Source organism: Diabrotica virgifera, chromosome 3, assembly GCF_917563875.1.
Source record: "Diabrotica virgifera virgifera chromosome 3, PGI_DIABVI_V3a".
NCBI classification, from domain to species: domain Eukaryota; kingdom Metazoa; phylum Arthropoda; class Insecta; order Coleoptera; family Chrysomelidae; genus Diabrotica; species Diabrotica virgifera.
Window position 1 is genome coordinate 22,700,406 of NC_065445.1, and position 19,484 is coordinate 22,719,889.

Sequence of the window (19,484 nt, forward strand, 5' to 3'; positions counted from 1 at the left end):
ACACCAGGACATATTCAGTGATCCAAGTATTTTATTGTTAAAGATGTTCAAAATTGTAAGCGTTTGCCAGACTAAAATGGGCAGGACACATAGCCAGAATGACAGATGGGCGATGGACAAAGAGGTTATTGGAATGGAGGCCAAGAGAAGATAAGAGAAGCGTCGGTCGACCGCCTACAAGACGGACCGACGATTTAAGAAGGATAAATAAAAACTGGATGAGATCGGCGCAGGATAGACAGGGTTGGAAACAAGGGACTATGTCAATATAGGACAAAGTCCTATGTTCAGCAGTGGACTTTTGAGGCTGGATGATGATATCCTTTATAATGGATTTTTTATTAAAAAATTTTGTGATTTATGGTCTACAGCCGACTATAGTAAATTAATTTTCCTTGTGGATAACAAAAAAAATATTTTACCAAGTATATACGCTATACCAACGCTATATAAAACTCATTTGTATTTTAAAACCTTAAAATCCAATCAACAGCACCTCAATAACCTGATTTAACATCATTTTTGATTGATCCAGCCAACTTTTGCAGTCTGCTACACAAAACTACTGAGTAGTAGAGGGATTATCCTTACAAAAACACTTTGTACAATCGAAACAACATTGCTATCTCTTAGAACTGTTCCAGTGGTGCTGCAAACGTCTTATTTCGTCTAGTAAGTTCTGTTTTTCGTTTAACAGTCGCGTCACTTCGTCCTGCGACTTCTTCAGGTATTCCCGCAAGACATCTTTTTCTTTATCACTTTCTTCCTTCGTTTTTCGTAGAAGGCGGTTCTCTTCTGATATTCTTTCGAACGTCATCAGTCTTCTCAGATCTTCGTTATTTAGAGATACGCTATCTACTTTCGCTAACTCTTTCTTTGATGATTGACCTACAACATTAATATACATTAATAGACACTAAATTGAAAAAGAAACATCTGAAGAAATGGAAATAAAAAGAGGAGTCCGGCAAGGATGCATACTATCACCTCTATTATTTAACGCTTACTCTGAAGAGGTAATGCAAGAAACTGGAAGATGAAACAGTCGGCATAAGAGTAAATGGAGTCTTAGTTAACAACATCAGATATGCAGATGATACAGTAAATCAGATGATACAGATAAATATAAAATAACACAGATATTCGAAGACTTCTACAAAACCTTGTACAGCTCGCAAAGTCGGCCTAATGAATCAACAAAAGAAAATGTCAAAAGAAAAGTAATAAACGTGGTATCAGAGGTACTATCAAATATAGAGGGATTCGAAAGAGAAAGAGCTTTCAAAGAACTAAAAAATAATAAAATTTCAGGACACGACGGGCTAATTGCCGAGCTTTTGAAAACAAGCAACACAGCAACTATCCCTATACCAATAGAGATATTTAGATGTGTCTAATGGATAATTACCAACCAGAAGAACAGGCTGGGTTCCGCAAAGGATATAGTATATCAGACCATCTGCTGACAATGAGAACATTGATAGAATAGGCAAATTAATACCAACTACCCGTATTTTCTGCCTCCGTAAATTATGAAAAGGCATTTGAAAGTATCGAAATGTGTCCTATCGAACAAGTATGCTCCTCAGGATAGAGATCGATGGAAGGAGTTATTAGAAGCCTATGTCCAACAATGGACCATAGAAGGCTAAGAAGAAGAAAAAGCTCTTTCTGATATATTTAGTTAGCAGCGAAAAAAAAACTATGTCGGCGATTACTTCTCTAAGAAAATAAAAAAAAATCATTTTTCCGTCTAATAGTAATCTTCACTTACCATTAGTACTATTGGTTTTGGATTTGCTACATGGAAACAGGTTAAACACGCCATCTTCCGTTCGAGTTATATACATATGAGTAACATTTAAATCTATTGGTATCGGTCCAGGTGAAGTAATATTAACAGGTGGTCGATCTTCGTTTAAATGGACTTTTACGTTATCTACAGTCATCTAAAATCAAAATATAAAGATAAAGATAAATAATAACAATATAAAGATAAACATATCAAAAGATTATTACATTAAGTGGATTTTTACGTTCTTTACACTTTTTAAGTTTTAGAACCCAACTGTCCAGTAGCAGCTGCACAGTTCAAGCGTCGCGCGCGTTGTTATATACAAATGAGATTTAGCTCAGGTAAGTACCGTTATAAATGCAGCTATAACATCGTTTCTATTTCGAATTTCTTAATAAAATTTTAGGACAGTGTTTATATGATACTAATGCATGGTTACACCAACAGATCTTAAGCTTAAGACGTGCCTTAAGCTCTGCTTACGAAACATACGCGTTGCACCATTGAGTCTTAGATCAATTTTCAGCTTGCCACAATGGATTGCCAGAATGAAAAGAATGATAAGAATCAAAAATTATGGTGCGACGTAAGTGAGACTTAAAGCGGCCCTATCTATAAGCTTGTAACGTTTGAAAAAACCCAACATAAATTTTATATCCCAGCTGCAAAAAAATATCTATTTTTCTAATTAGTTTTGTGAAGTTTTTTATCATAAAAGTTCTGAACCGCACCTGCTTCTGGATATTACAATTTGTTTCACAATATGTATAAAGAATAACGCGTAGAATAAAAAATACCTACTTCCCCTTAAAATAATGCATTGGCCGATCCCAAACAAATAAATTTATAGATCTTGCAGGCATTAAGGACGAATTTGGCTTGCAAGTTCGCAGAAGAATTTTCGGAGAAGGATTTGCCGCGCGGAGAGAGGGTAGTTCCACATTAACCTCCGAGATGGTAATATGTCAACCAGCGGTGGAGCTCACAAGCCACCACTTTGCCGGCATCAATTAGATATTATCGCTATATGAAATCAAGTGAAGGGTTTGCAATTTGTTCTGTGTTTCTGAGTTTCACTCCCTAATTTCGGATTTTTTAAAGTGAAAATGCAAATACGCAGTACAAATGAATCGCGTAGTTGATGGCCGCCATTATGTGGTGATGTTCTGTTCCTGTTCCCGTATTGAAGTCCCCTACTGAAGTCCTCTATTTGAAGTTTCCGATGTCCCGATGAGATGTTTGGTCTCGTAGCCTCGTTCCAGTTTTTGTTCCTGTTTCCAAGTTTTGCTCCCTACGCCTCTTGTCAAGGACGCCGATGCCTGTTTGTTTTGTTTACGTGTGACAAGGAGATGTTTTTTAAAGAGAAAAAGTGTGAAAGAAAAAAGGAGTTGGCCTAGAAGCCAAGGTAGATGTTAAGAGTAGCCCAGTTTGACCCAAAAGAGGAATCTCATATGAATGTCCCCACATTTGGTATCCGTAAGTAAGATATGTGTCCAGTAAGTACCCAATAGTAAATCTGAGGATTGATTCCAAACTGCGTCATATTTTAAATAGTAGGAAGGTCCTCCAGTCTGTGTAAGTATCCTTTGCTTATTTGGTAATGGTAGTTAGTCTTCTAGTATCCTTTGCTTATTTGGTAATGGTAGTTAGTCTTCTTAAAACCCTCTCAACTCCCTAACGATTCCATCACCCGCCACCGAACAACCACTGAGCTGCCGTTTCGCAAAAGAAGGTTTGAGTGTCTGTTTCTTCTACTTTAGCCCCGTTTCGACCCCCAGTACCTATGTAGCTAGTTTTATCCCTGACCCCAACTGAGCAGACATTTTAAAACGCTTCAAGCTGAGCTGAGCTAAGCTGGGGCTTAAGATTTGTTGGTGCAACCGGACGTTAAAAGTGTTTTTACGTAAAAAATCAAAAATCGATTTTTTTAATTCAGAAAGTTTTAAAAACTCACCTTGATAGGGAACGGAATCGGCATTACTTCATCTTCCACTAGATCGGCTAGCCCAGTGACGGTACTCATATTTAAATTCAACATCAAATCCTTTACTTGAATGGTAATCAAATCCGAAAAAAGTTTTGCGAAACTATCTCTATTCGTCAAATCCGTTTCTGATAGTGAATCTTTACTAACCATTAAGTTATGATCTAACCGCAATTTTACTTTTGGCGACGTAAAATCACTTGGAGGATTGCAGGTCCACACACGAGATCGTGTGCCAAACTTACTCTGAAAGAAAAAGAACATAAGGGTATGATAGGAGTTTTATACTATTATACTTCGTCTTAAAGAATGCAGCTCTGACCTCTATATACGTATTATTTATTAGTTCGCATTATTTAGATTACAACCAAGGTAGGAGATACTGTTAGTTTTCTCCAGTTGTTCACTTCCGGTTGTATTGGCGTTTTACTGACAACCATCACCTTTGTCTTTGCGGTGTTTAGCTTGAGTTCATATTCATCACACGTTGTGGTAATCCTATTAATCAGATGTTGAAGTTCTTCGTAATTGCTTGCAATTAACACCATGTCAATCGCGTATCTGGCTCAAATTATTAAAATTGACGCCATTCATTTTAATACCACATTGAACATTATCCAGTGATTTATTGAAAACGAACTAAGAATAGATGTTAAATATTAGTGGGAACAAAATGCAGTCCTGCCTTACCCCTCTTCGTATTTCAAGCTCTTATTCAGAAGTATCCCGGTCAATCCTAATGTTTGCACGTTGATGCCAATAAAGATTTTTAATAATGCGGAGGTCTTTACCATCAATACCCACCGGTTGAAGAATGGTAATCATTTTAGTATGTTTTACTCGATCAAATGCCTTTTTAAAGTCAATAAAACACGTATAAACTGGATGTCTGACATCTCTGTACCGTAACCTGAATACTAAATAGTGCCTGTCTGGTTCCAAGGTTATTGCTGAACCCAAACTGTATATCACTAAGTCGTTCTTCTATTTTTTGGTACATCCTAGAGTGCAAAATTCGTGTAAATAACTTTAAAACATGACTCATCAAGCTGATAGTTCAGTCGTAGCTATAACACTCTGACCAAATGTATCAGCCTCAATTTTGACAACACATTACGTACTATTGGGTTTTCTCCAATGTGTGCTTCCGGTGTTGATAGAAAAGCATGGAAAATAAGAGTGGAGAGACGAAGACACCTCAAATAATCCTTTAATTTATCTATTTGAGTTCAAATTTAAAAATTTATTAGGCAAGTGACTTACCTGCAGTTCATCCCACGATATACAAGAACAATCATCACACATTAGATTGGTGAGTTGTATCTTTAGCGACGATTGAAAACCTAAAGACTGGTATACGAATTCTATTTTATTAAGTTTGAATGTTGATACTGAGACCTAAAAATAGAAATAAATAAATATTAGAGTCTTTTTGGATACTTTGGATAATTTCTGAATAATTAAATAGAATACATACTACATGCTTTGAAGCCAAATTACCAAACGCAACGTATGTGTCCTGACTGAAAAATAGGCCCGGAATTACAATTTTGCTTAGGCACAGTATAATGCTAACGAATCAGTAGGGTCACTCCGTGAAAATCCTTTGTTCTCTATGTTCCATTTTGGTCATGGCGCAACAAAAATGTTGGTCCTTTGCGCAGATGATTGACAGTTAACGGCATCCTACGTTTGCCGATATTGGTCGTTATCGTCGTGTCTCAGGAGTGGATTGCAAAATTGGAACCATCAAGATTCGAGAGTGAATTAATTGATGTGTTAGCAATAAACTGTGCCTAGGGCCTGCTTTAGCCTTAGTCGGTCACTGAATGTTGTTCAATACATGAGATAATTTATAGTGCAGTCACTGAAGGTGGATATGTGCCATTACCTCCGATTTCGTTGAACCTCCATCGATTTGCATGAAAATTGGTGAGTGGTTAGAGAATATCTCATGGAACAAGGGTGACATAAGGTGCCAACTTGCGCTTTTACCCTGGGGGTGGATTCCGCCTCTTCTCGGGGGTGAAAATTATTTTATTAAAAATAACCCCATAATTCGATAGAGGTATAAATTCTGAGCAAAATTTGTTATACAAAGTTATTAAAATAAATCAAAACTTTTTGAGTTATTAAACATCAAAGATTTTAATTTTTGTGAGAAAAATGCATGTTTTTAAACGATTTTTCATAAATAACTCAAAAACTATAAGTTTTTACAAAAAAGTTATTATTACCAAAACTGAAGCTAATAAAAAGTGAAATAAACCCCTTACTATAAAAACCTCTTAATATTAACTAAAAGTGAGTTATAGGTAATTGAATGTATATTTTTTTCGGCGAGTACCCAAATCTAAGTAGTCAAGCTTAAATAACGGGAAAATGATGCATTCTGTAACGTAAACTTATTAAATATTTGTGAAAGTACTTAAAAATATCTATCAAATGAGCCCCCGAACAAGTTGATAGCATTAAAATTTATACTCCAAAAATTTTTCAAAATTTGTATTAAAAATCGTTCCAAAAAATGTTGTTGTTTTTTTAAATAATTCCGTCAATTTTTACAAGATCATGTTCAACTATAAACCATTTGAAAGTTAATTCCAAGGGCTATTAAACCACATCAAATTTATCATTCTAAACCCCTTATTTTTTTTAATAAAAGGTTAAATTGCTACGGTTACATGATCCTCGCAGCAAAATTTAAGCTTCAAACCTTTCTATCTCGGTTATATTACTCTAGAGAAATAGTAAAAACGGTAAACTATTTGATACAGAAAAAACTAAAATTTGGTTATACAGGGTGTCCAGAAACTCTACCGACAAACGAAGACAGGAGATTATTCAGATAATTTTAAGATATTTTAACCTAATTCACCTAGTCCGAAAATGCTTCCTAAAGGAGCTAGAGCTCTTTGAAGATGGCGTCGTGTAAGTAGTTTTTCTTAAATAACTCCAGAACGCTTATATTGAGAAAAACGAAAATTGGTACACATATTTATCTTCCAGAGATAAATCGACTCCATGCATTGCGAATTTCTATTACCGATCATAGGCGTCCGTTTTGGGTAGGGCAACAATTATTTTATCGCATAACTTTTTTATCTTTAACTCTTGAGCATTTTTGACTCTGGATTATTAAATTGTGAGATATTCTACAACTAAAAGGTACTCTTGTTTTAGGTCGATAGGATACACCGTTTTCTAGAAAAATCGATTTGAAAAATTTTTCTTTTGAATTTCCAAAAAAAAAAATTAAAAAAAAACTATTTAGAAATCTGAAAACTGGTACGTTTATTTATATTTCAGAGATGAATCGATTTCATTAACTGCGAATTTCTAGTACGGGTCATATGCGTCCGTTTTGGGTAGGTCAACGGTTATTTTATCGCATAATATTTTTGTCCTTAATTTTTAAGCATTTTTGACTCTAGATTATTAAGTTATGAGGTATTCTAATACTAAAAGTTACTCTTGCTTCAAGTTGATAAAATACACCGTTTTTTTTTGAAAATTTTTTTCAATTTTTATTCAAATTTACAAAACGAAAAATTTTCAATTCGATTTTTCTAGAAAACCGTGTGTCCTACGGACTTAAACCAAGAGTATCTTATAATACTAGAATACCTCATAATTTAATAATCCAGGGTCAAAAATGCTTAAAAGTTAAAGACAAAAAAGTTATGTAATAAAATAACCGTTGCCCTACCCAAAACGGACGCCTATGATCGGTACTAGAAATTGGCAATGGATGGAATCGATTTATCTCTGAAAGATAAATATACGTACCGATTTTCGTTTTTCTAAATTGAAGCGTTCTGGAGGTATTTAAGAAAAACTAATTACAAGAAGCCATCTTCAAAGAGCTCTAGCTCCTTTAGGAAGCATTTTCGGACTAGGCAAATTGAGCTAAATTGTCTTAAAATTATCTGAAGAATCTCCTGTCTTCGTTTGTCGGTAGAGTTTCTGGACACCCTGTATATATCATTTTTTACGTATATTGAGTTTTGGGGTTCTTATCAAAAGAAAATGAAAATTACGATAATTTTAAAAATTCTGATTTTTTTAAATATCTTTTTTCAAAAATGTGCATTCAAACCGGTCAAAATTGTTGAAATCATTACTTATGCTAATATAATGGAATTCTTGTAAGGATTACTATAAATTTTAATTTTTGTGGAAATGGCGTATGTTTTATTTTTCACTTTTTCCTAAAAAAGTCGAAAGGGTTCTCTTATTTTCATCATAACTTGCTTAATTTTGATGCCATTAACTTCTTCTGGAGCTCATTTGATAAGTATTTTGAAGTACTTTGACAAGTGTTTAGCAGGTATATTTTATAAATTGCATCGTTTTCCCGTTATTTAAGCCTGAATACTTAGATTTAAGTACTTGTCGAAAAAAATATACATTCAATTACCCATAACTCACTTTCAATTAACATTAGTTTAGTTTTATAAGTGGGGAGTTAGTGTACAGATGCAATATTCGTCATAAAGCAAATTACTGAGAAATCACTAAAGTATAATAGACCAGCATTTCTATGTCTGATTGACTTGAAGAAAGCATTTGACAGAGTAAGACTCAAAGATGTAATCCATCTTCTGTATAATAGAGAAGTCCCTCTGAATATCATAAAAACTATTGAAAACATCTACCAAAACAACAAAATGGAAGTCTGAATAGATGGACAACTTACAGAACCTATAGATATAGGCAGCGGAATAAGACAGGGAGACTCATTGAGTCCTCTGCTCCTCAATTTAATCATGGATGAAATCATCAAAAACGTCAACAAAGGACGAGTATATAGAATGGGAAACAAAGAAGTAAATACTCTGCTACGCAGATGACGCAATATTGATAGCCCAAGATGAAGATAGTCTGCAAAGATTAGTCCACAGATTTAACATAAGAGCAAAAGAATTCAATATGATAATTTCCTCTCAGAAAACCAAAACAATAGTAATCAGTAAAGAACCAATCAGATGTAAAATAGAAATTGATGTTATCAGTATTGAACAAGTTATGGAAATAAAATACCTTGGAATTACATTGTCAAGTTACGGAGACCTGGACAAAGAAGTGAGAAATCAAGTACAAAGAGCAAATAGACTAGCAGGATGCCTTAATAACACTATATGGCGAAACCGACATATTAACACTGAGATGAAGTCGAGAATTTATAAAGCCAGTGTAAGACCAATAATGACATATGCATCAGAAATAAGACCCGGTACAGCCACAACACAAAGACTACTGGAAACGGCAGAGATGAGAGTACTGAGAAGAATTACAGGAAATACACTGAGAGATCGAAAGAGGAGTAAAGAAATCAGAAGACAATGTAACGTACAGTGTATAAACGAATGGACACTAAATAGAAAAAGGGAATGGAACAACATCATAACCAGAATGGGGGAGACACGTGTGGTCAAAATAGCACGAGATAAATCACCAATCGGCAGAAGAAGTACCGGCCGGCCGCGCAAAAGATTGAGTGACAACCTTCCATAGAGGTATCAATCCGCCAATGAACAAGCAGAATTGCTTTTAAAGAGGAAGAAGAAGAAGAAGTGGGGAGTGTATTCAGTTTTTTATTATCTTCAATTTTGGTAATATTAACTTTTTTGTCAAAGCTTATAGTTTTTGACATATACGTGAAAAACAGCTTTAAAAAATGCATTTTTTTACGAAAAAATAAAAAATTTTATCCGTAATAACTCAAAAGTATTGGTTTATATTAATAACTTTATATAACAAATTGTGCTTAGAATTTGTCCCTTTATCGATTTATTTTATTATTTTTAATAAAATAATTTGCACCCCCGAGAAGGGGCTGCATCCACCTCCAGGGTAAAAGCGCAAGTTGGCATCATGTCACCTTTGTTCCTTGAGGTATTCTCTAACTACTCACCAATTTTCATGAAAATCGATGGAGGTTCAATGAAATCGGAGGTAAAAACCTTCAGTGACTTCACGATTATTAAAAAAATGCTTCAAAAGATTCTAATACTTACTAAATCTTTCCTACGACTGGTACTCGTCACTGAATGTTCACTAGTACTCGTAACAGTATTATCTTCTTCCAACACCTCCGACGCTTCCTCCACTCGCTCTGAGAATTCTACTACTATGAAAATAATCTCTGCACCAGCAATATCTAAATCACAATTAATATGGACAAATTTTTCTGAATCACTCGACGCATCACTTCTGATCGACATCGTATCACTGAGGTCATCGGGACTAGCTTTAAGGGCGCTGTCGATAGACGACTTGAGACTAGTAAAACCTTTTTTAAGGGAAGTGAAACCTAGTAACAAAATGCCAATGATAACAATTGTACTTACTTTGTTCAATTTTTCACATGCATCAAACCCAAATTCTCAACCTCAATATTAAAAACTGGATAATTATTCGTAGCAGGTACCTAGTTTTATCCCTGCCCACGTACAGACATTTTCTGAGATACTGCAAACTAGTGCAAACGTAAATTCTCTCTCTTTACTTTGGACCGCCTGGGGCAACAGAAGTGCAAAGATAACTGTTCTCCTCACTGTTGGCCCCAAAGGCAACAGATGTGCAAATATATCTCTTGCTCTCTCCTGCGTCGCGTCGAAGTGATAGGACGCAACTGTATCTGCTTTGTCCTCTTTGTTGTGAAAACAACAGTTAAATTAATTCGCATTTATGTAAATCTCTCTTGTAAATCTCTTGGGACAATTTGTATTGTGTTTGAAAAAATTAATTCTCTGAAAACTTGAGTGTTAGCGTTGTGTTAGGCACAAAAGATAAAACGGACACATGGTTGCTGTTTGTCGTCTTCGGTGGTTGCAAGGGTAGAAACATGTGTGGATGGATACTCTCTTATGAAGTGACATTCTTACCCTTAGCGAGAAAACATTTTGAAGTTTTAGAATAAAAACTGAACAGTCCCTTTTAGTTCTCAGCAGTGGATACTTCTGTTCGCGTGTGTTCCTCTTTTCGCCGTGAAGATACGTTACGCTTTCCGCAATAATTAGGTTAAATACTCTTTCTCTTTCGCTATTAAGACAATTTATCGTTAATTCCGCATATTTGTTAAACTCGTTGTTGTTAATAAATGTTTTGTTCATTATTTTGTTTATTATTAACTATAAAGCCAGACCAAATAAAGTCTCAGAACCAGTCGCCCTAAATGTTCACTAGTTTGTTAATATCGAAGGACTCTATGCTTTGGGACATATGCGTGTGGTCCTAAAATATTTACCTATGTAAAATTAGGCAAAGGGTAATAATTAAACCCTTTTCACCACTGTTGGGGTGAGATTCAATAAAAACTCACACCACTCTTGAAGGCTTAATCAAACACGTGCTAAAATACCGCCAATCGCTCTGATCCCTACTCTCGTATTAAACAAACGTTTTCTCTCCTTGTGAAATAGTGTAAAACAAAAACGGTGACGCTTACACATGTACCCGCGAAAGACAGACGGAACATTTTGGTTTTATTCGCGATCAGCCACCGTGAATAAATACCTACTATGCGATAACCGAAACTGAATACTGCGAGTGAAATAACAGTGATATTGGTAAGCTTTTTTACAAACCTAATTTAGATATTGTCTGTATAACATAATTACCTCTAAATTCCTTTGAACCACACCCTATAATACAGTCCACAAAACTGTGAAATTATTTTAATAATTTTGCATGAGGGGAGGGGTATGATTTGAAATCAACATTTCAAACACATTTTTGTGATTTTTGTTTTGAAACTATGGTACAAGTATTTTATTTTTAAATTAAATAAGCGTATTAAGTACAATTCAAAGAATATTAGAAAAAAATTTCAACGAAAAATATTGAAAAATTTGCCAACGGTGACAAATTTTTACAGACAACTAAAAAAAATGAAGTTTGCGGTGGACATCACTGGATTATGTGAAACAAAAATTTCAAAAAGAATTTTCTTGGCTTATGAGTTTCTCGAGGTAACGCTGTCGAGTTTTTTTTTATTTTTAACGATTTTTGAGTTCTTGGTATCACTCGGACGTCAAAAAAACGAAAGTCTTTGTAACAACTGGGTGAAAATCAACATATTTATTATTGCTAAACACGAAAAATGCATAAAAACAAATATATCTCGACAGCATTACCTCACGAAACGTCTAAAGATAATCAGTGCAAAATTTCAGATGAATCGGCCGAGTAGTTTTCGAGTCCACCGCCTTTGAAAAAACAGTTTTGAGAAAAACGCGTTTAAAGTTTTGACAACTTCGTCTTCGTCTTCTTATTTGTCTGTCAAATAATAAAGTGATGCACATCGGAATATGTTTTTGAATCGAAAAGTAACCTACAAAAGAGAACGGAACAGTTGTTAGACGTTTCTCACTACGCTCAAGCGTGCTAGCTCGAAATCGGGGCAAAGCGAGTCGAAGGAAGGGATATTCAACATGATGTATATGAGAGAAGTGTTCTTGACGTTATGCACTTTCATTTAAAATAATAAAAAAAATAAAAATTTCAAACCATACCACCCCCACTTAATTGTGTATATTTTGTTTCACTCGTGCATCGATAATCGTCCAGGTTCCACACGTGGTTGTTTCTTGTACGAGTTTTAATTTGCTTTAGTGGACTAGCGGTTCTTGTCTATAGCGGATTAGGGGTATTTTTCACTGTATTGTCTTTAGCCGATTCGCGCGTTTCTTGCATTCAAGAGGAGAACTCATAATCAATCATGACTTCGACACGAGGCATGAGAGAGAGAGAGAGAGAGATATATATATTTGCACGTCTGTTGTCTTTGGGGGTCAACAGTGAAGAGAGAGAATTTTCGTTTGCAGTGTCTCAGAAAATATCTGTACTTAAGTAGAAATTAAACTAGAACTTACTACGAATTATAATTCAGGGCAGGATTAAGCAATAATTTTTAATATTGAGGTTGAGAATTTAGGATTTGATACAGTCAAAAATAGAATATTATTATTTCCATGTGAAAAATTGAAGAACAATAATTATAATTAATATGTTACCCATGTTGATGTTCGTCTGTAAATTCAAATTTCCTTTTTGCTGAAGTAAAAAACTGTGTTCTTCGTGACTACTGATTCTATTCGGACTTGTCTGAAGATAATCAGAAGAATTACTGGTAGGCAAGTCCAGTTGATTTGAAGATCCGTTTGCTATGGGTTTCTTGCTTATGCCAATTTGGGTTATAGACAAGGAACTGTTGTGCCAAACCGATGGGTTTGAACCTAAAATCAGAAGAAGTTACGAAACTTTAATTCCATGATGAAATATTATATACAGGGTGTTTCATTAACAATTGTCCATATCGTAACTGGAGAAACCTTAGCACAAAATATGAAGATTTAACCCAAAACACTTAAATAATATATGTTCCCTTACCGAGATACGAAGTGTTTTATTACAAATGCTTTTCTAAATGCAAATCTAAACTTGACACACAGTTTACACATGTTAGGATACTTTAACTAGTCTTAAAAGATAGTTTTCCGCTGTTGCCAGAAGCGTGCTGTAGGGATATATACTTCCTTTTCGCCCCTTTTCCTCCCTTACAATCTACGCCACTGTCGTAATAATCATTTCAGCATGTTTCTTAGATTCCTGGATACTTTTAACGTAAATATCATCCGTTGTCTCAATGCGATAGAGTAAGTAGTTTTCAAGTTATTTGCGTTTTAATGTAATGGATTCAATAAGATTATGTATTTTAAACACATAAGCTTATTGAATGTAGTTTAAAGTACATAGTCTTATGGAATCCATTATCTTTAACGGTAAATAATTTGAAAACTACTTACTTTATCGCAATGAGACAAAAGGATGATATTTATGTAAAAAGTAACAAGGAATCAAAAAACATACTGAAATGATTATTGTGACAGTGGCGTAGATTGTGAGGGGGAAAAGGGGCGAAAATGAAGTATATATCCGTACACTGGCGTACACCACTAGTTAAAGTACCCTAACATGTGTAAACTGTGTGTCAAGTTTGAACAAAAAATAGTAAAAGGTGCTTGAACAATGGGCCAAAATTATTTTAGAATATTTGTAATAAAACACTCTGTATCTCGGTAAGAAGGAATATTTTATTTAAGTGTTTTGGGTTAAATCTTCGTATTTTGTGCTAAGGTTTTTCCAATTACGATATGGACAATTGTTAATGAAACTACCCTGTATATTTAAATTGAAACTATATTTATTTATAAAGTTCAACATTTCGTTGATTATTTATTTTTTCAACTTCATCAGGAACATACTACAAAATTAACTTACAATTAAATAAAAACATTATACTCTCTTTTAATAGTTATTTTCTATATCCTATATTTTCTATATATTTTTTCTATATATTTTCTATATCCAACATCTTGACATCTGATAAATTAAATTTTTGGCAAGGATTTTTCTATTTTGCAATCACTTTTGTGCTGTGTTACTCTTTATTTTGACCACTGCGGTGTTTGACCTATATACTGCCCATCACATTAGAGACAAGACAGTTGGTAAATGAGATTACTCTGATTTAGAAGCGCTGTCTGTTCTTTAAGCTTCAAGAATAAGCTGTTATTAGTAATATTTAGATAGTTTGCTATTAGGAATTCCACTCGGCAGCAAACAAGGTAATTATATTGTTAGTTAAGATATTTACGTGGGGTAACTTTTTGTAAATGACGGGATATGTTGGTGTGGAATTTTATACATAAAATTAAAGTATTTATACTTACCGATAAAAATATCATCTGCTAAACTTGACGTGTCTGGTACAACTGACTCAATGTCACCTCCTGACGATTCTTTTCCGGGAGAATTTGATGGCATTACAAATGTTACTTCTAATTGAGGTATGAGTACGCCCATCGCTATGGTACTATTGCTTTCAACCTAAAAATATAATGTTGTGTAACTAAGAAACAGAAACAAAAAATAAAGAGTAAGTAATTATCTATAATTTGACGAAACGTATAAAGAAGTACATTCAAATTAACGAAATATTAAGGTACTATGGTTTGTTTTTTAACCAAGAGAAGTGATTCAAATTTACCGCGCTGTATTGCTTGTTTGTAATTGGTCCAACCGCAGGCAAATTTACCCCATTGTTATAAAATTTTGACACTAATGACATTTATCAAATTTTGACACTAGTGACATTTCACAAATTAATTAAGTTATATCGGCGATTTTTGTGTTTTCTGTGTTATTCCTTTAATTTTTAGATTGCTGTCTGCTTTTATATAAAAAGCAGTTATTATTCTAGTGACTTTCTTGGGTGTGAATCTGTCGTGTTAGTTTACTCCTCCTGGTTAAAAAATAAACTATAGTACACTTTAGAAGACCAAAAATAAGCATTTTTCAAGATTTTTTACTCAGAACCTTCATTAAAAATGAACATAAAACTTTTTACATTTTAATATGTATCTCTTAGAGAGTACAAAAAATTTTCGGGATCAGTGGAGGATGATCTTCAGTTTATTGAAACACCAATAGCACTTAGCCATTTTATTGATATCGACTGACACCAGGGTAGTAAACCCTACAACCCCGAAAGACCGTTTGATGTACTGGTATGTTGCTTATAAGCGAATTAGTTGAAGACTCTATTTGATGCTATATATTGATTCTAGTGAATGAAGCTAAAGGCACTTCTGGCCTGGTTGAAGTGATTCTTGAGAATGATTCTAAAATGTATTATCTCTTGTTGGCAACATGAATTGGGTCATCCCACACGACAAAAGAGCAAAGGTTTTACTTAGTCAGCTAAATTAAATGTCCATTGCCAAAATATTGTTTATAAATTGCAACAATTAAACAAATGAAATATCCCGCACATGTTTAAATATGATAACAAATTGGTTCGTGTGATGTACGGGGTGATAAAAATATACTGTTCAATATCGGATACTAATTCTGAATATTTGGTATTGGACATATGCTTAAGTTAGCATAGTTCATCAATGTTTCCTTGACAGATTAATTTTAAAGGGTTGTTACCCTCATATTTTTGTAATATTATATTTTGGTGGTTAGCATGTTAGATCACGTGAATATTGTTAGATCACGTGAACTTTTCTTAACCGTAGTCAAAATTTTAAAACCTTTGCATCATTTTGTCAGGTTATATTCATTTTAGGTAAGCACTGATGATTGGTCAACCAATCGAAAACTAGTTCTGTGGTGTAGCCCTTTTCAGGGATTTTAAATATATACCTTTTATAAAGGATTTTATGTATTTGTTTTTTTTGTATTGTACGGTATACAGCCAACTACAGGAAAATCTTTTTCCTTGTGGATTTCATAAATTAAGATATAATATACACGAGGCAACAAATCTATTGTTTAATGAATGAGATTCATATCAGCCAATCGCATCCACTGCTGGAATAGGCCTCCCTCAGTTCTTTTCAGTGTTCTCTACACTGGGCCCCTTGTAGCCAATTTCCCGCTACTCTTTTGATGTCATCGGTCCATCTAGTCAGTGGTCGTCTCCGACTTCTTTTCTAGTTTCTGGGTCCACCGCCCATCTCGTGTTCTAGCTAAATGCCCTGCCCAGTTCCACTTAAGCGTCGTGATTCTCTCGATGACGTTTTGAACTCCTGATCTTTGCCCGATTTGTTGGTTTGTTATGTGGTCTCGAAGGCTCATGTTCAGCATTGCATGTTCCATGGCTCGTTATGTAACTCTGAGTTTATTCGCGGATTTTTAATATTTTTTTATGTAATTATGTTTATTTACAATCTACATCATTAAAAGAGTATTAAGTAAATTTGTTCCAGGATTTTTAATGACTTAATTTTTAATATGACTTAGCTTGCCAAATGCTGCCCTTGTCAAGCCTATTCGCCTCTGTATTTCAAGTGTATGATTGTCTCTGCTTTTTTGATCTCGTGTCCCAGATATGTATAAATGTCTGTTTGTTGTATGATATATTGTCAATATGTAGTTATATTTCCACTCATTACGAGATTTGTCATAAGTTTAGTTTTCTTAAAGTTTATTTTTAATCCTGCTCTTTCAGACAGAGTTTTAAGCGAATGTATCATAGAAACTGTATCTTGCAAGTTGTCTGCGATTAATACAACATCATCCGCAAACCTCAGATGATTTTAATCTCTTTCCATCTATATGTATGCCCATTACTTGCCAATGAGTGTTCTTAAATATTGACTCTAGAACTGCCGTGAATAATTTTTGTGAAATAGTATCTCCTTGTCTTACTTCTCGACCTAAGCTGAATTTTTCTGTGTCTTCTTGTAGCCGTATTCATCGTGTGCAAGTACTTGGAGGGAATACGAGAAACGATCGTGCGCGAATAGCGGAGAAATCTTGCAACTTTCTTAAATAAATCATATTGTCAATTGAAATTGTCAAATTGACGTATATTTCACACCTACTGTCATTGAAGAAGAAAAATTATATCCACGATATTGATATAATATGCAATTATTATATTTTAATTAATTGATTTTGCTTGCAGTACTGCATTTTAATAATTAATTTTATTTGCTACATACAATTGTTTACCTTTTAATAACATAACCTCAATATTACTTTTTCTTCTTAAAATTATTTTTGGGCTATGGCCTTGACAAGTATCCAGCAACCAGGACTAATATAATTAGTCAATATAATTAAAAGTGCGAAAAATGTTGCTGAGCTATGAAACCAGGTGTCGCTTTTCCGAACTTGCACGGTCCCAATAGTTGATGTCTTCTTCTTCTTCATGTGCCGTGCTCGATTATCGAGCGTTGGCTATCAAATTGGCTATAGTAATTTTGTTGACGGCAGCTCGGAAAAGGGATGCAGACGATCTGTTAAACCATTATCTCAGATTTTTAAGCCATGACGCTAGTTGATGTAGCGTTCTCATATATGTTTTTGATTAGTGATGTGTACCTGTAATCTATTAGGCTTCGCTTAGGGCTTCCAGTACTGTATCAAACGCTACAGAATCAAAAGCTTTCTCGTAATCGACAAATGCAAGAACCAGTGGTATGTTGTACTAGATGCATTTTTCAATTAATATCTTTATGGTATTCAAATGGTCATTTGTGTCATATCCTGCCTGTTCTTTGGGCTAATAGAAATCAAGGTTAGGTGTTAGTCTCTTCTGTCTCCCAGAATATCTAATTTTCTAATTTATTTTGTGAAGATTATTTATCTTTAAAAATATCCTAAGCCGCTCCTGTTAGAAGTGTTTCAAATTGTTACACAACATTGAGAAAGTACCTATTTCCCCTTGGAATAACGTATTGGACTGGTCCCAAATTTGTTGATGTTGCGACGATAGTGACGAATTTTGCTTACAAGTACGCAGCAGGTTCGCAGCGGTGAAGGTTTTTGCCGCGCGGAGAGGCAGTTCCATGGTACCCTTTTAGCTGGTAGCACGTCAGCCAGCAGTGGAGCTCCAGAGATCGCTACCTACCGACTTAAAATTGTCTTTTGTCGCTATGTTAGATCAAGTGGATGGTTATCTTTTGTTCCATAATCATTGAAGAACACCCGTGAAAAGTTTCACTCCATAATTTTGGATTTAAAGGTGAAAATCGCAATGCAGATAGCATGACGCAGTTGTACTTATCCGGTATGGCAGCGTGTGGTCTGTTTTTTGTTTGAAGTTTCCGTATTGAAGTCCCGTACTGAAGTCCCGATGAGATGTTTGGTCTCAATAGTCTTGTTCCTGTTTTGTCCTGTCCCATTTTAGAAGCCCTGTGTCGTCGTTATGAATTGAATGCCTGCCCCCCCCCCCTCCCCGTGTTGGATGGAAAGTTTGGTTAAGTAGTGCTGTGACGTCAATGCAATGTGTGACGTATATGACAATGAGATGTTTTTTCTTTTGAAAAGGAAAGTTTCTTCAATAAGGTACTGTATTTTTTTTTGTTAAATAAAAAAGGTGAATAAGTTCCAAGTAAATATAAAAATTGTAGTTAGTAAAATTTTAAATATTTTGTAGGGATATTTTGCTTTCAAAATGGTTTAATTTTTGTAACGTTTGTTTAATTAAAAGTCCTGTTTTGCTATTGTAGCTGTCTAAAATTATTATGTTTGAAAATAAACAGTAATTTGTAAATTAAATAAAATGGCAGTGACGTCTGACAGCTCCGTCAAATTTTGTTTTGGAATACACTGCCCGATAAAGTTTAAAGTTTTGTGATTGTAAGTCATGTAAAGGTTATAAATTTTTATTGTCATTCCTAATAGTAAAGTCTGTATTTCTTTGAGAATATGTTTTCTCAACAGAATAAAAATAAAGTTTGAGGTTAAAAATAAATATTTTGAAAATGTACCTATTTTTATTTTTTAAAACCCTTTTGGAAAATTATTAACTAGATTTCTAATGCAACTGAGTTGAGTTTTAAAGTAAAGGAAAAAGAAGTTGGCAAGGGAGCCAAGAAAGATGGTAAAGATAGATAGCCCAGTTTGGCCCAACAGAGGAATCTCAGATGAATGTCCCCCCAATTGGTATCCGTAAGTACCGTAATATGTCCAGTAAGTACCCAGTAGTGAATTTGAGGATTTGTTCCAAACGGCGTCATATTTTAAATAGTAGAAAAGTCCTCAAGTCTGTGTAAGTATCCTTTGCTTATTTGGTTATGGTAGTTAGTCTTCTGTAAACCCTCTTACCCCCTAACGAATCCACGACTCAGCTCACCGAACAACAAACTGATGCGCCGTTCGCAATGAAGTTTTGAGTGT

At 34.5% G+C, this 19,484-nt stretch overlaps 1 protein-coding gene across 1 annotated transcript in view; it reads right to left on the reverse strand.

The window, feature by feature from the left end:
• Positions 1-320: 320 nt before the first annotated feature.
• Positions 321-19,484, reverse strand: part of LOC114329808 (UHRF1-binding protein 1-like) — a 102,441-nt gene continuing 83,277 nt past the window's right edge. Inside the window, exons 14-20 of the mRNA XM_028279044.2 lie at positions 14,519-14,675; positions 12,800-13,021; positions 9,800-10,095; positions 5,043-5,177; positions 3,750-4,025; positions 1,775-1,949; positions 321-888 (exon numbers count right to left, since the gene is read on the reverse strand). Coding sequence (XP_028134845.2) covers positions 623-888; positions 1,775-1,949; positions 3,750-4,025; positions 5,043-5,177; positions 9,800-10,095; positions 12,800-13,021; positions 14,519-14,675 — 1,527 coding nt within the window. The 3' untranslated portion in view covers positions 321-622. The remainder of the gene's footprint in view (positions 889-1,774; positions 1,950-3,749; positions 4,026-5,042; positions 5,178-9,799; positions 10,096-12,799; positions 13,022-14,518; positions 14,676-19,484) is intronic.